Source organism: Taudactylus pleione, unplaced genomic scaffold (assembly GCF_031769625.1).
Source record: "Taudactylus pleione unplaced genomic scaffold, aTauple2 ptg000360l, whole genome shotgun sequence".
Lineage (NCBI taxonomy): Eukaryota > Metazoa > Chordata > Amphibia > Anura > Myobatrachidae > Taudactylus > Taudactylus pleione.
In genome coordinates, this window is record NW_028284761.1 from 4723309 (window position 1) to 4741109 (window position 17801).

Sequence of the window (17801 nt, forward strand, 5' to 3'; positions counted from 1 at the left end):
CAGCTGCGCCCACTGCCAGAGCCGCTCCATCCTCCGGCTCCTGCGGTTGGTAGTGGGAGAGACGTCATGACGTCTCTCCCATAATGCAGAGTGGGCAGGAAGGACAGACGGAGCAGCGGGAGCTGGGATTCAGGTAAGTGGTTTTTTTTAATTAATATTACGTGTGACTATTGGTGGCACTACAAGGGGGAGACCACAACTGTGGGCCCTACAGGGGGACGACTACTACTGGGGCCACTACAAGGGGGGGACTACTACTACGGGCACTACAAGGAGGGACTACTACTAGGGGCACTACAAGGGGGGGGGACTACTACTAGGGGCACTACAAGGGGGGACTACTACTAGGGGAGGAGACTACTTCTAGGGGCACTCTATAGGGGGGAGGGGACTACCACTGGGGGCATTTCATCAGGGGACCACTACTGGGGGCTCTATATAAAGTTATAAACGGGCAATACTGGGGGTACTGCATAGGGGGGAGACTACAACTGGGGCCACTATTTAATGGGCACTGCATAAGGGTTACCACTATTGGGGGCACTGCATGGGGGGGACTGCTACTGGGGGCACAATATATAAGGGGCACTGCATAGAGGATACCACTACTGGGGGCACTGTATAAGGGGCACTGCATAGGGGGGATCACTACTGTGGGCACTACTGGAGGCCTGCATAAGGGGGTTCTTTCCTGGGGCACAGGGGGCACTATATATGGGCACCACTACAAGGGGCTGCCCCTAATCTTTATTTTTACTTTACATTAATCCCATACCAGTCTCCTCCCTGGAACACTTGAGGGAGGGGGGCGCCGTAGCACACACGTGCTCGGGGCCCCTTGGCTACACGCTACTCCTCTGGTTAGAGGCACGCTCTACACTGCCTTCTTGTTGTCAGGGCCCCAATAGTCATCGGGTACAGGGGCATATCCATAATGGGTGCAAGGTGTGCGGTGCACACGGGCCCCTGGATACAGGGGGGCCCACATAGCACACCCCGCACCCATATAGTTTTATACTTACCCGTCCTTAGTCATCAGCGTGCTGCTCTGCAGCGAAAAGAAAATGGCGGTGCCCATTTTCCCAGTGATTCTGCGCATGCGCTTTACAACTGTACATGGGAAACGGCACGGTTGCCATTTTACCGGAGACCCACGCATGCGCAGTAGATTCTGGCACTAAGCGAGAATCTACTACTGCACCACCTGCCGCGGCACCACACGGAAGAGGAGGGGGCCGGCATTGGGTCTGCACACGTGCCCCCTCCTCTCTTATAACGCATTTGATTGGGTACTAGGACCCGCAGCTCTCTACACAGAGGCGCAATCTGTGACCTGGCGCTTCTATGCAAAGGTAGTGAAATGAAAACATTTTCTCCAGGTGTATTCTACTTTTGACCTCAGGCGCAAATTGCTTCCAATTCAGAATAAGGTCCATTGTCTTTTGCAGTTTGTGAATAAAAAATTCTATAACAAAGGAAATTCATAACCTTTCTGTAAATATTTAGTATACATAGAGTAATATCACATACTGATAATTACACAACCTCTACTTCCCCAATGGGAGGAAAAGGGAATTAATTAAATTCATCTCTTTCTAGGACTTTCTTTCGTAAGGTACAGTAGCCTCACCAAGAAATGAACAAGTCATTGCCATTCCAATTCGCTAACGATTTACTAAATCATGTGCAAAGCTGTGAATCTAACACACCGTGAAATGCGAAAAACGATTTTCCCACTAGAGATCAGGTTAATTAGTCACAAAATGGGCTAATTGATTTGCTCATTTCTGGTCTTCGCCGTGTGTACTGGTTTAAATGTAAAAATAATGAAACCCTTGCTCAGTGCAAAGAATTATAGCAAATAATTATTTTTAGGTTTATATTTAAAAAAAAAAAAACTGCATTGCTCTGTGAAATGCCTGAGCACATACAGACGGCTTTCTGCTTGTGTTTTCTGTGCGTGTAGATCTTAATGAAGTAACACAGACGTTTATGAAAATGACCTTGAGTACAGGAAACCCTTTGTGTGTTCTTACTATAGACAGAAAGCAACAATTACATTTGCCAAATGTTTTGTCACTTTCGTGTACTCTAGAAGCAGGCTATAACCACATTAAGGGGTGTATATACTAAAGGTCAATTTTAATTGATTTTGATCGATTTTAAATCAAACTAAATTGTGTTTCTGGGGCTAAATCACACGATCACTAACAGGCAATTTTTTATTTGTTTTACAATAATACAGTCATTAATCATTTAATAATGAGTGATCATATTATTTATCAACTTATCCCATTAATTCAAAAGATGGTTAATTAGAGATTGGGATTTTTGAATCATCTTTGAGCATATAACTTATCGTGATATCTCAAAGTCTCCTAGAATGGACGATTACATCATCTCAGCAGTAACAAAGTATCTGTATGACAATTTTGAATGTATCAGAAATTAATATTTATATATAGAAGTCATATATGAGATTAAATAATTATTCATATAGTTCTTCTCATATATACAACTAGTCTGTGGATACAACTTTTTTAATCACATACAATTAGTCTTGGGGGACGGTAGGGCTGCCCGAGTGGATGATTAGAGTTAGGCACTACGGGAAAGGTTAGGGTTAGGCTAGGGTTAGGCACTATGGGGAGGGTTAGGCACTATGGGAAGGGTTAGACTAGGGTTAGGTTGAGGTACTAGGGGTAGGGTTAGGGTTAGGCACTAGGGGGAGGGTTAGGCACTAGGGGGAGGGTTACCGTAGGGTTTGGTTTAGGCAATAGGGTTAACATTAGGCTAGGGTTAGTTTTAGGCACTAGGGGAAGGGTTAGGTTGAGGCACTAGGGGAAGGGTTAGGGTTAGGCACTAGGGGGAGGGTCAGGGTTAGGCACTAGGGGGAAGTTTAGGATAGGGTTTGGTTTAGGCAATAGGGTTAGTGTTAGGCTAGGGTTAGTTTTAGGCACTAGGGGAAGGGTTAGGTTGAGGCACTAGTGGAAGGGTTAGGGTTAGGCACTAGGGGGAGGGTTAGGGTTAGGCACTAGGGGGAGGGTTAGGCACTAGGGGGAGGGTTAGGATAGGGTTTGGTTTAGGCACTAGGGGAAGGGTTAGGGTTAGGCACTAGGGGGAGGGTTAGGGTTAGGTACTAGGGGTATGGTTAGGCACTAGGGAGAGGGTTAGGGTTAAGCACTAGTGGATCAGTTAGGGTTAGGTACTAGGGGGAGGATTAGGTTTAGGCACTATGGGAAGGGTTAGGTTTAGGCACTAGGGGAAGGGTTAGGGTTAGGCACTAGGAGGAGGGCTGGGATTAGGGTTAATTTGCAAAAAAAATGTGTTGACCATTATTGTGTCGACCATTTGAACCTGTCAGTCGACCTTTTGTCAATCGACCCTTTGTACCTGTCCACCTTTTTTCCCCTGTTGACCTAATAGATGTCGACGATTTTAGGTCAACCTATTGACTGTCGACCTTTATAATTGTTGACCTTTTATACCACACCTGTTTGTCTTCTATTTTAATGTATACCAATAAGGAAACAAAAGGTTTTATTTTATAAATATATAACAAAATAGTTCCCAAGTGCACCCTCTCGTTCGCCACTCTTCTCTTCTTTGAATTATTGATCACTGTCGTTATTGATCCTTTTGTTAATATCAGCTGAGTAGAGGTTACACGTGGGCTAGATTTGCTAACACTGCTAGAAGGTTAATATATATCTACCTCTTATTGATCTCTTTCTTCCTGTCACCTTTAATGCAATGCATGCTTTGTAATACCTCTCATTTTCCAGTTCCAGATGATGTATTCTCTCGAAATTATATATGGAAAGGATTTTACAACTTAAAAGGAAAGAATCAACCAATGAATTTGACAGTTAACAGCTACAATGTATCCACAGGAAAGGTGAATGCAACACTTATCAATAGCAACACCGAGTTTCTTCTTTCAGGTAATTACTGCTATTCTAGTAATTCACAACACAGACGCATTTCACCGTACATTGTCACTGTGTCACTGTATACTCTTGTTCCTTTTACAACTATTGAACTGTCTGAAATGTTTCCTAATTATAGGGCATATGCCATAGAAAATATACGTGTGAGTCCCTGAGCTTTATAATGCTATCGTTGCAGTTTAAATTTAGCAGCACTTTTAGCTGGCAAAGTTTCACAACTTAAAAAGTATCAACGAAACAGAGCTAGGGAGCGTTTTTTCCCCCTACAAATCTGATTTCAAGTCATTTGACTCACTGAAATAGTTTCATTATTGGATATTAAGAAGAGAACAGATATATGTTCAGTGACATTTTCAGAATACCTTTTCCAGTTATATAGTAACTATCAGACCAGAATTTGCAATAGAGCCGCTCTGTCAGAATCTAAAAATGTTTCCGCAACCTAATTAACTTATACACACATTTCCTCTTTTTTTTGGGAGGGGGGGGGTTGCTTTTGCTCACATTTTCATATGGAATAGTATTGTTTACATGTACCAATACAGTTTTATTTAGACATGGATGATTACTGTCATTTTCATTTATGTGGTCATTATTGAATATGCAAGCGTAAAAACTTGGAGAACAATCTGTATTACCATGTGATTGTATTGAAGTATAAACATGAATGTTGAGGCTCATACAGATGTAATAATGTAATCTGATTTAATTAGCAAATTGTCTACGTGTTATTGTTTTTGTTTTTTTCAATTTACTGTAAAGTATTGGCATTATGATATAAACGTATCATTGCTGTAAGCATTAATGTATGCATTTATTAAATTCACGTTCACAAATATTTTAGAGCTAATAATTAATTATATGACGTGGTCGCGCAGTCACTGAATCCAGGCCTGATGGTGATTTGGGTGCAGCTAAAGTCTGTGGGTATTGGTGGTCGCATGTCTGATGCCTTCTGCTAATGCAGCTACAAAGCCCTTCCCTGGCGTACAGCCCTGCGTTCCAGTCTGTAAGGACTGAGGCGCCCACTCACAGCGTCTATAGATGCTGCGTTATCACCCGGTGCATCCTTAGACTCCACCATTGTTTGCATCATCGCAATTTGCACCAGCTTGTGGCAGGTGCAGTTTGCCCATCTGAGTGTGGTCACTTATGTGAACGTTTGAGCATCCCTGTATGCCACTGCTTTCCGAGACGCGCCCGTGACCTGACAGTCACACTCCTATAAGACACAATATTTCTATGTGCCTCTGACAAAACTAGGATTTTTGTCACCAAGGACAAGACAGTAATTTGGCACACCCCCTGATAATTCCCCCATAGTAATGCCACCTGCAGCTGTGCCCCTATAGTAATGCCCCCTTCAGCAGTGCACCTATAGTAATGCCCCCTGAGGTAATGTTCCTGTAGTAGTTGCCATATAGTAATTCCCCTGTAGTAGTGCCCATAAAGTAATGCCCCTCTAGTAGTGTCCATATGGTAGTGCCCTATAGTAATTCCCCTGTAGTAGTTTCCATATAGTAATGCCCCTGTAGTAGTGCCCATATGTTAATGCCCCCATAGTAATGCCCCTAAAGTAATTCCCCTCTAGTAGTGCTCATATGGTAATGCCCCATAGTAATGCCCCTGTAGTAGTGCCCATATGGTAATGCCCCCATATTAATGCCCCTGTACTGCCCCTGTAGTAGTGCCCATAAAGTAATGCCCCTGTAGTAGTGCCCATATTGTAATGCCCCCATAGAAATGCCCCCGTAGTAGTGCCCATAAAGTAGTGCCCCCATAGTAATACCCATATGGTAATGCCCCTGTAGTGCACATATGGTAATGCCCCTGTAGTGCCCATATGGTAAAGCCCCTGTAGTGCCCATGTAGTAATGCCCCTGTAGTGTCGCTTACACACACACAAAAAAAAAACATTACTTACCTTAAACCACGCTCCTGCATCTGCCGCCATCCAGTACGCACGGTTGCTCCTCGGAACTATGGGAGAGACATCATGACATCTCTCCCATAGTGCCGGTGGGGACAGTTGGAAGCTGGAGTTCAGGTATGCCGTGAAGCTGCTGCATTTGCTCCATGCAATCCTATGGATCTCGGGGTGCGAACACAGAAGCGCGTACCAGCTCGCGGGTGCACGACTTGCACCTTACAAGCGGTGATTTTCCGTACAAGCGGCAAAGATGCAAGTGGACATGTCTGTAAAATATTTGTTTGTCTTTTCAGGGGTTTACAAAAGTCAGGAAGCCCGTCTGATCCTGCATATAAACTCAGTAAGAACATCGGCTCACACCTCCCTGAACAAGATGAAAGACGAGAAGTGGGCAATGGATGGATTTGTAAGTATCAGTCTATCTATACAATGCTTCTTATGCCTGGCTCAATTAGAAGTTGCTTGAGTGCAACAACACAAATGTATATAGTGTAGAATTTAGAGAACGAATCAGAGTTGTTTTAAGACATTAATGAACCCAGTAAAAGGTATTTGAAGGCCCAAGCCAAATTTTGTAATGGAACCTATGTACAACCCAATGGTGAAAAATCTATATAACATGTGTAACTTTGACAATGAAGATTTAAGCTCTGGGTCCAATAGCTGCTTCACCCCTTGCACCTATGATAGTTACGCCCATGGTGTTGGTCGAGTGACTGTGTGGGAATCGGGGGAAATGGGGCTCACCGAAAGAATACTGGGGCCCGTTTCAGAGGATGCTCAGTCTCTGTAGTGCCAGCCATGTGCCCCCTGTAGTGTAAAAGTCTCAGCACACGTCCACTTACATTTTATACAGGCTGCTGTGTTTTTTTCCTTTATATAGAGAAGATAGAATTTTTCTCTTCCACTCAATAGCATTAAATGGTGTGATTGGCCAGTGGAAGACAACCCCTTTGAGAGTAAATTAAAAAAATCCATTAGTCCACCTGGTGATAGGTCCGCTTTAACAGATATTCATATTAAATGTATTTTTAAGCAAAAGGTCCAAACAGCTTCAGGAACAAGAGGAGCAATGCAGCTAATACCACTTTGCATTAAAGTCTCTGGTCTGACCCGGGATTTGGAACATGGTTCCAAACTTGGTCAGACCCAGGACAGCCCCTTTCACACTGTGGCACCGACCTGGATTATTTCCGGGTCGGCGGCATTCACACCGCACCTGTGTGCAGTGGAACTCTTCTGGCGGTGCTTGGAGATGACTTGCTGGAAACGGGACCCGACGGATGAGCCTGGATACCCGTTTCCACTGAGGTTCGTCCTTGGTAAAACCTTACTAGATACCAGGTTTGGATTCCCAGGACACTGGATCCGGGTTGACCCATTTCCAGTGTCAAAAATCCCGGGCTCGTGCGCTCTCACGTGCAGTAACCCGGGATTTTGAGGTCAGTGGAAAGGGGTATGAGTCAGTCCATACCAGCAATATATAACAAGCAATTAAATTGAATGTAGACTTATCAGTTTACATTGTCTACAGAACCTGTACCATGTCCAAGCTGGAATAGAATACTCATCTCGCATTCTCTTAAATCCTGAAAGTGCCTTTCACTTATAGCAGGGATGGGGAACCTCAGGCCCCGGGGCCGTATAAGGCCCCCGGAATTATTTGGTCTGGCCCGCGGAACTTTTTTCTGCTAGCCTCATCTGGCTAGCAGGGTGCCTAGAATGGCACCCTGCAGCCAGAATCTATGCAGCAGTGCCGCCCGGAGTGTCCTTTCTGCTCCCCGGACCATCCTCAGGATGCTCCAGGCATTGCTGTAACCACCAGCGATTTTTGCCCTGCCCCCGTGTGATGTCACACAGAGGAGGCGTGGCCTGCACCGGGCCCGCAAATAATGTTTTATATATCAAAATGGCCCTCGGCAGAAAAAAGGTTCCCCACCCCTGACTTATAGCAACAGTTTCATACATTATGTCATACAAACACTTTCTGTTACCACCTGGGTGAAGGTGGCTCACTGGTTAAGTGCACTCCCTTCAAAACATGGAGATATAAGTGAACCATATTTGATGCCTGATATTTTCTGCTGACATTCTCCATTTTTTTTCTCCGCAGACATTACAAAGTTAGCCAGAGAAGGAAATATCTTATGTTATATATCACAGACACTTTAAAAAAAAATGTCAATTAATATTTTTTTTTCTGTTGTATAGGTATCAGCTGAGCCTGATGGAGCTACATATGTGTTTCAAGGGTCCATTCACGGGAAAGATTATGGACAATTTGGACTAAGAAGTATAGGTGAGCAACCATTGCATATGCAAATATTGAAAATTATTTAAAAAAAATAGTTAAAAAAAAATATCCAAGCACCTAATAAAATGTCCAAATAATGTATTATTCAAGCAACATTCACATACCTAGCTGCCAATTTACCAATTACCATTTGGTGTTGAAGTAATTGGTATTTAATGAGACATTCGGAAGCAGCGTGCAATATTGGGAAGCCAGTTCTGTTGCATCAGTTCACATAATAAATGATTCAGAATCCTTCCGTTCTGTTTGCCAATTTGTGTCAATGTTATTGAAAGCAAAACTGCCTACAGTAACGAAAAATAAAAACCACCTGTATGTTTTTATGGATTTACTATAAACTGATGTTTCATATTTACAATCGTATTATTCATTACCACAATGAAAATGTTACATTCCCATGTGAACTTCTGGGCAGATAAAGCAAGAAAATTGTCATTTCATTAAAAAGAGGACTTATTAAGCTATAAATTGCTACAATGTCTGTCTCCTGGGAGATACACGGCTTATTAACAAAGATCCAATTTACACGCACACGCATGCACGCACACGCTTTTTTTTATTTATTTTTTTTTACAGTATGTTTCATAAAGATCATTATTTTCATAGTGGAGAACATTCGGCCACGGCGAAAGTCGCACAGATTCTATTTTTATTGCACTTGTTTAGCATTCATTGAAAATACAGTGTTGATGTGATGTTTTCAATGCATTCAAACCATATTTATTATTGTCATTAAATCTACATGAACAATAAATAGCATATCCAATTTTCCCATGCTGATGCATTGTTTCTCATGAAAGAATGTAATATGTTTTATATCAAGCTGGTTATCCATACTTACATTCGTGTAACGTGGAACTAACCTTCCATTCTCCTACAAAAAGATACATTTTGCAGAGGAGTGATCCCAGTGTTACATTTCCTATCAAAACAGCTCTGGTTAATCAGGAAATTATTTACAAGGTGCTCAGTACAAACTAACATACAGTACAGTACTCTGACTTAAACAACTAGCTATATACTAGTACCAAGTCACCTCAGTGTCTGCCCATTGCTCCGCCCCCATCTCTATCCGACACTCCGCCCCTCCGTTGGCTCCCACTTTGATGCATATAGGAGACGGGGCAGACCTTAGAGAGTTATTATAATCATCATATTAGCAGCTGTGCAATGTTTATAAGGATCATAGCACCTATTGCATACTTGGCAACTCTTCTGGAAGACTCTTGAATTTCGGGGATTCTTCCCTTCCATCATAGCAGATCGCCCTCCCGCATCGCGCCCACTTCCCTAGTGCAAATCATTACTTATAGCATTGAATTGCAGTTGATTCCTGGGCTACGATGTCACGATTCAAATCGCCATGCTACCTGCACTTACCGCTTGCATTTTCCAGCTGAGATCTCCTGGAAAGGGATAAAATAAAATTGCAGTACGGTATTCACATAACTAGGCAAATGCAGGGGGGGTTTCCATCTGCCTGGAAACCCCCCTCCCCTGCCCATACCATGACCACAATAGAAATAGTAAGGTCATTTTACTAGCGCTGCATGTTCTTCACAGTATCACAAATGAAATAATTAGCACCACCTGTGGATCTTTTAACATGTATTAGTCAGTAATAAATAACCTGTGCACCAACTAGGAGATCTGGAAAACATTCACTGTTATGGGGAGTATCCACTTAGCGATATACAAACGACAGCACGATTGCGACATTGCAATCATGCTGTCGTTTGTATAGCTAGTGATGTGGCTAGACTGAGCGTTCACTTGTTCAGTCCCGGCACATCCCTCATCCCCGCACATGCAGAACCTGACGAGATCGTCAGGTTGACCTGCATGTACGGGCGATGTCGGATGTCAGAAGCGACCAGCGGGCACGCGCATTGCTGGTCGCTTCTGACCAAAACATGCCTGATGAATGCACGATGCATGCGCGATTTGCAAGCCATTGCACGATAACGATGTCGTTATCATGCAATCGCTTGGCTAAATCGCTAAGTGGATACCCCCCTTTAGGGATGTGCTGCTATAGAGCCCAATATGTACATATATGTCCAGGGCAGTGCTAGGTTCCTCTGCTGCTCCCCCAGACTCCCGGACTTGCTCCCATGCTCTGGAATGGTGCCCACATCTAAAATAAAAACATTCAGCTCAGGCAGGATGGCCCTACTGCCGTATTTAATGGGTTACTGTGATCTCTGGTCCTGTATATGCTGGAATTATGACACACAGTATAGTTTGTATGACGCATATTAAAGCTGGTTAAATGCTAATTCTACCCTCTTCATGGACTGTCTACACTCACTCTAAAATCAAGCATTTGGAAACCCCCCTCTAGAAATCATGCATTTGCCGCTGCAACTGGGTAAAGCCAAATGTGAAGTGGGCGGGGTAGAGAGACCTGCAGCATGGTAACAACAGCACAAAAACTATAAATTGTAAAATTGCAAATGCTGTTTTTAAGTCACTGTATTGTGGTGGTTTTATACTGTACGTTAAATTGTCAGCGTCCATGGAAATGCAAAGATGTTGACTCTTCTGAAGTGAGTAGTAAGACCGATTGTGCCTAGTTGCAGGGTAGGCATTTACAGTAAATGCACCTAATTATGAACCCAGATACTAAAATTACATTTTTGTTTTATGAGACAAGATTTTAGGGTGAAGATTAAACACAGTTAGTGGGTTTGCTTATTTTTTGGAAGGTGCTGATGGGGCAAGTACTTACTCATTCCCGGGTTTGCCTGACTCGGCCTTGGAGGAGAAAGACTGCTTCTCGGCTCTATCTCCCTCCAGAGCCTGCAGTATGTCCCTGCAGCCCGGATTCTCAGAGACAGCGGAGACTGGGCCTCATTTTAAATTTGCAAATGCACTTTTAGTTACTCTAGGGGCGATCTTTAAATAGCCAGAAGCTGTATTTTGAAATTGTTTATTTTTTTTACTCTTAACTAGATATGTGTGAGTTGGTTTTCATGAAAAACGAACACACCTGAACTTTGGGGTTCTGTGCCGAATCGGGTTCCGACTCGGATCACTTTTGGGGTCTGAGTAGAACCAAGTCCCTGCTCAGATCACTTTTGGGGTTCCGAGTAGAACCGAGTCCCTGCTCAGATCACTTTTGGGGTTCCGAGTAGAACCGAGTCCCTGCTTGGGTCTACTGTAAGTTCAGAATTCAGATTTAAAAACCAAGGGCTAAATGTAATAGGGTGAGAGTTTACAAAATGTGAGAGTTTAGCAGTAAACTCTCACATTGGTCGACTTTTATCTTCATAATGGGAAAACATCTGGATGAGAGTTAAATTTGTGACAGTTTTTTTAGTCTAAAAACATGTGAGTTTGCCTGTTCTCGGACTCTATTACATTGTCCGAGTTTAAAAAGTGTGAGAGGTTACTGCTAAACTCTAACATTTTCTAAACTATCACCCTATTACATATGGACCCCAATCTTAGTTTTGGATCGCATGTAAACAGCTCCAAATGACAGGATTTTAGCTGTTTTTATCAATATTAAAGAAATGCAAAACCAAGACTGAATCCAAACCAAAACACTTAAGGCTACTTTTGCCACTGTCATTTTTCAAACATCTAACAGCCTATTAGATGGCAGTTAGGAGCTGATTGGCTGGCACCTTATCACTTCTCACTCTGTCTCCTAACACTGCTTAGTAAATAGACCCCCTCAGTCACTAAATAAATATTACAGTTAACCAGCAGGTTCAATAATAAAGAGTTTCTTATCAGTTCTGCAAATGCATCAGTTCTGCAAATGCATCAGTTATTATTATTATTAACATTTCTTTATATAGCGCACACATATACCGCAATATTTTACAGAGAATATTTCAGTCAGACACATCGGACCCTGCCCCAGTGGAGCTTACACTCTATGGGCCTGATTCAGACCCACTCGCGAGCGGCTGTCCGCTCGCAAGTGGGTCGATGTTATGCACTGAGCATGCGCACGACGGAGGGAGCTCCGTCGTGCGCATGCGCCAGACGCGACGAGCGAAGGAAAGTCCTTCGCTCGTTGTGTCCGATCAAAGGGGGCGTGCTGTCAATGTTGATTGACAGCACGCCCCCTTTGGTGGGCGTGCCAGGGGCGTGCCTCCCTGACGGGGGCGTTCCCACGGGAACGCCTCCCGTCAGAAGCCGGCCCACTGACATCACTAGTGATGTCAGTGGGAGTGATTTTGGCTCTGATAGAGCCAAAATCACTCCGGAGCTTGCGGTTGAAAACCTCAACCGCAGGCTCCGGCTCGCAATTTCGATGGTCGCGATGGTCTCGACCATCGCGGCCATCAAAAAGCACGCTCGTATAGCCTGTGGGTGTTGACCCACAGCTATACGAGCGTCCAGGAGGACGCTCCATGAAAATGGAGCCCGGCCCTCATTCAGAGCGTGCGCTCTGCTCAGAGCGTACGGCTCTGAATGAGGGCCTATATTCCCTATCGCATACACTCTAGGGTTAACTTTTCATTAGCAGCCAATTAACCTACCACTAAATATGTGGAGTGAGGGAAAGAACCAATTCACCCGAAGGAAACACAGGGAGAACATATAAACTCCACACGGGTAGGCCTTGTACGTGAATTGAACTCATGACCTCAGTGCTGTGAGGCAGTTATGCTAACCACTACACCAATCATGCTGCCCAGTTCCCTTTCTGTAACATTATTTAAAGATAATTAAGAGTATACACTTCAGTACTAGTTAAATACCAGAATTATTCTTGTAATGATATTAAATTATTATTATTCCTAATAATAATTATTATTTTTATTAATATTATTATTCTTTATTTAAATGGAAAACCTTTAGTAACCTAGCAGTTCTCACCACTGATTTTGCCATTAGTAAATCTCCAAAGGCAAAATTTAATTAAAACTGAATTTGAAATCACCCAAAACTCAAAATCGGGTTTATAGACATGAAGGTGTTGCCCATAGCAACCATTCAGATTCTATTTATCATTTACCTGGCATCTGGCACCTTCTACATGATAATAGCTAGAAATTAATTGGTTGCTATGGGCAACCTCTCCACTTCTATACTCCTGTACTTCACTAAATATACCCCCTATAGTACAGAACATTGCAGAACATGGACTAGAAGGTACAATATAGAAACATTGCTGAAGCAGCACTCATAATACCCAAACAAGCAACACTGGCTGAACCCATAGGTTTGGTTCCATTGTTGGCAGTGGGAAGGAGATGATGAGGGAAGGAAAAGCACATGACGTAAGAGGGTCCTGCTCGTGAGAGCTTACAATCTAAAGGGGATTTCTGTGATGGTCCATTGAGTGGACTTACAATAGAAAGTCAGCTCTGCACAGAAATATTGCATAGGACTCACTAGACAACACCTGTTTCAAATTCAAATATATTGAAAACAGATAACATCCAAAAATCTTTACATCTGATTGTGTTATATGTAGTTTTTTTTCTTCTACAGGGTCTTGAATCTCAACTGACATATGGCAGCCCATGTAGGACAATCGACAGTGTAGATTTTCTGCAGAAAAATCTTTACGTAACCTAGAACATTTCCAGCGGATTGTTCAACTAATTGAAATCGACAAGTGACAGAGACTTAATTAACTGTTCCCCACTCTCTGTCGTTTCACACTGTTTGTGTACGACCACACACCATATTTAACTGCAGTCATTTCTGAATTCTGACATTAAGATGATGATGTTCTAACTGCAGACTACTGTCGTCTTCTATACGTCTGAAGATTATCTTATTTTCTGTTAACAGGAATGAACATGTCAGAGGATAATTCCTCTAATCAGTCGCTTGGAACAAACAGCAGCTCTGTCGCAATCGCTATTCTGGTGCCTTTCTTCGCCCTAATATTCGCAGGCTTTGGTTTCTATCTCTATAAGCAGAGGTGAGCTGCCATTTTCATCAGTGTGTTTCTTTGTAAGACTACCCAACGCTGTAGGTACGGCAGGTTGATAGCACAACACAAGGGCAATGTTAACAGTAATGCGTCTGTAATTTTGATGATACCTTTTGTGCATTCACTTGGTAAGGAAACACAATGGGTTTAAGATGTAATTAATATGAAACTGGTTAAAAAATAAAGTTTATCATTAAGGGCCTGATTATATTGCACACAGGGCCTGATTCAGAGCCGGACGCTCTGACAGAGTGCCCGCTCTGAATCAGGGCCATCCCTCCACCTTTTTGGAGCGGCCTCCTGGCCACTCGCATAGCTGTGGGTGACCACCCACAGCTATAGCGAGCGGCCAAAATGATGGTCGAGATCGTAAAGACCATCGCAACCATCGGGCTTCCCACGAGACCCTTGCGGTAGGGTCTCGCTGCCGCAAGCCCTGGAGTGCTTTTGGCTCTATCAAAGCCAAAAGCACTCCCACTGACATCATTAGTGATGTCAGTGGGGCCGGCCCCAGACGGTAGGCGTTCCCATGGGAACGCCTCCATCTGGGCAGCCACGCCCCCGGCACACCCACCAAAGGCTTGGCCATCGTTATCCGGGTCTCGCGCATGCTCACGATGGAGCCGCCTCCATCGTGCGCATGCACACTTTGGCAACATCGACCCGCTTGCGAGCGCTCAGCGCTCGCGAGCGGGTCTGAATCAGGCCCACAGTTCCAAATGAGAAGCAAACGATTTCAAGCAAGCATCACAGGCTGCCGGTGCATATTAAAGTACTTACACAAGTCGTGAGCACCTAGCTTGTAGCTGGTGGGGCGTTACCGGGTTGCGGTGGGTGAGTAACAGGTCTTTTGCAACTACAATAGCTTAAATTTGCGGTGGGCGTGTCATGGGTGTGTCCATTTTTTTAAATGGGCAAAACAGATGCAATAAAGCTATTACCCTATGACTAATTGTTGATTAAAAACACAGGGCCTTCTCCCTCTCAACTGCGGCGATTTCCTGGCTTCTTCCTCTCAACCGCGGCGGCCGGCTGCGTGAACCCATGGGTCACCTTAGCCGGCCGATGTTCCGCAGAGTATCCAATACGTAATGCAGCATATTTTGCAATGCACCCAGCTGCATCAGTATATCAGCACAGACAGAATTGCGAACATCTTTGCTTTTCCGTCTGAAGCTGAATCAGGCCCACAGAGTGCAACTGAATAGTACCTTTTTTTGGATAGTGCTAATCATCAGTGGTCTCCAATAAAGTTGCAAACAGTATGAGATGTAACAATGTGGTCTGGGGGTGTATGCAGAGATCTGTATACACCCAGCCTATAGAAGATAAAGAACATGCAGTAAAAGATACCAGTTAGATGACCATTAATTGTATGTAGCGTTGGGGCTATAGCTGCCGAGAGATCATTAAGGTTCCGGTACTAGGGGTACTGGATGCTTTAAAACTTGCTCACACCTCTAGGCGCCCTCACTTAACTTAGTCTTTGCAACCTTCAGAAAATGTAATAATAAAAACTTAGGAGACCAGGGGGTCTACATACTAAGCCAAAGGAAATGTTCACAAACTCAGTCCTCAAGGCACCCCCTAACAGTCCAAGTTTTAAGGATATCCATGCTTGACCACAGGTTACATAGGGGTCTATTTTCTAAGCCTTGGATGCAGATAAAGTGGACGAAGAATTGCTAGCCAACCAGCTCCTAACTGTAATTTTTCAAACACTGGTACTATGGCCCTGATTCAGAGGCGGTCGGAGGATGCAAGTGGTCACTCAGAAACTGACCGCTCACCTCTGTTTCGGTCGTTAGGCTGTGGGTTTACACCCACAGCTCTAACGACCGCTAGGGTGATGGTCGCGATGGTCAGAGACCATCGCGACCATCGGGGCTTACGACGAGACCCTAGGGTAGGGTCTCACTTATCATAAGCCCCGGAGAGCTTCTGGCTCTGACAGAGCCAGAAGCTCTCCACTGACATCACTAGTGATGTCAGTGGGGCCTCCCCCAAACGGCAGACATTCCCATGGGAACCCCCCTGGCCCACCTTCCAAACGGGGCGAGCTGTCAATCAACATCGACAGCTCGCCTCCTTTGGAAAGAGACCCGCTACAACCGGCGCTGTCGGTCGTAGCGGGTCTCACGCATGCGCACGAAGGATCCGGCTCCCTCGTGCGCACTGGACAAACATTGAGGCGGCCATGCTGTCGTAGACCATATGGCCTCCTCTGAATGAAGCCCTATATCTCCATCCAAGGCTTAGTAAATAGACCCCTTAATAAGTGCCTAAGTCAATTTGATTTAACCACTTGTGCTCAACCATGGCTATCTATAAAACCTAAACTTTTGGGTTTCCTTGAGGACCGCATTTGGGAACCTCTGTACTAAGCCTCAGAGAGAGATATAGTGGATGGAGATAAAGTACCAACCAATCAGCTCCTGTCAGTTTTTAAACACAGGCTCTCATTCACAGGCAGTCGCAAGAAGTGATCGCTCTCTCTGAAAGAGGACGGCCGCTTCTTTTTTTTTAGTGCAGCCTCCTAGTCGCTAGCTAAGCTGTGGGTTGCCACCCACAGCTTAGCGACCGACCAGGGTGATGGACGCGATGGTCAAGACCATCGTGACCATCGGGGCTTGCGACGAGACTCTAAGGTTGGGTCTCGGCAACCGCAAGCCCCAGGGAGCTTCCTGCTCTGATCGAGCAGGAAGCTCCCCACTGACATCACTGCTGATGTCAGTGCGGCCGCCCACAAAACGGCAAGCGTTCCATTAGGAACGCCTCCGTCTGTGTAGCCACTCCCCCGCCCCGCCTACAAAACGGGCCGAGCTGTCGATCAACATTAACAGCCAGCCCTTTTGTAGTGAGCTCCGGAGCAAGAGAGTTTCTCTCTCGCTCCGGGGCTTGCGCACGCGCAGTGCGGCCGCTGCGCGTGCACAGGACCAAAACATCGACCCGGTTGTGAGCACGCAGCGCTTGCGACCAGGTCTGATTGAGGTCCACAGTCTGTAACATGGCAGTTAGGAGCTGTTTGGTTGGTACTTTATCCCTCTCCAATGCTTAGTACATAGACCCTATATAATTTAAAACTAGACACAGGTAAAATACATCTGCTGCATGTTTGTATTGGGATTGCTTCATATGTACAGTATAACTTTCGTCTGTACTATGCAAACATGCAGACAAATATGTTATATCATATGTGTCCAATGTTAATGGCTGGTCTGACAACCCCCGCTGGGCAGCAAAGACAGACGCAAATGTTGTCACACAATCTAGAATATCCCTCTGTCCCTGGCATTCATCTGCTGCAAGTGATTGCTAGATGTTCTACAACACAGCTTTCAAAGTTTAAATGACCTCCCAGGATGGGTTAGCAGCTCGGTGTCTCGGCGGACCCTCTCTTCCTAACAATCTCAGAGCATGCTGCTATAAATCAATTTGTTTCGAACTTGTACGAGACAGTAGCTGTGAAGTGCACAACTATACACTTGCCAACATTTCAATATAATTCGCTGGGAGACTTTGCTGCTGGGCAGGTGCATCTAGATACATCATGTCACCTGCGTTACTGTCTAAGCTGACCTTGGTGTACTGTAGCAGGTCATGAAGATTAGATCTTATATACAGAAAATGAACAATCGCACTGCACGGTTACTGAGTATCTCAGTTTCATATCAATTAGTTTAGATTTTTGTTAGTATA

The 17801-nt window shown here is 44.5% G+C and overlaps 1 protein-coding gene across 1 annotated transcript in view; it reads left to right on the plus strand.

Annotated features, from left to right (window-relative positions):
- CSMD3 (CUB and Sushi multiple domains 3) overlaps positions 1-17801 on the plus strand; it is a 1208248-nt gene that overhangs the window by 1189233 nt on the left and 1214 nt on the right. Inside the window, exons 67-70 of the mRNA XM_088444368.1 lie at positions 3786-3944; positions 6174-6286; positions 8092-8179; positions 13958-14090. Coding sequence (XP_088300494.1) covers positions 3786-3944; positions 6174-6286; positions 8092-8179; positions 13958-14090 — 493 coding nt within the window. The remainder of the gene's footprint in view (positions 1-3785; positions 3945-6173; positions 6287-8091; positions 8180-13957; positions 14091-17801) is intronic.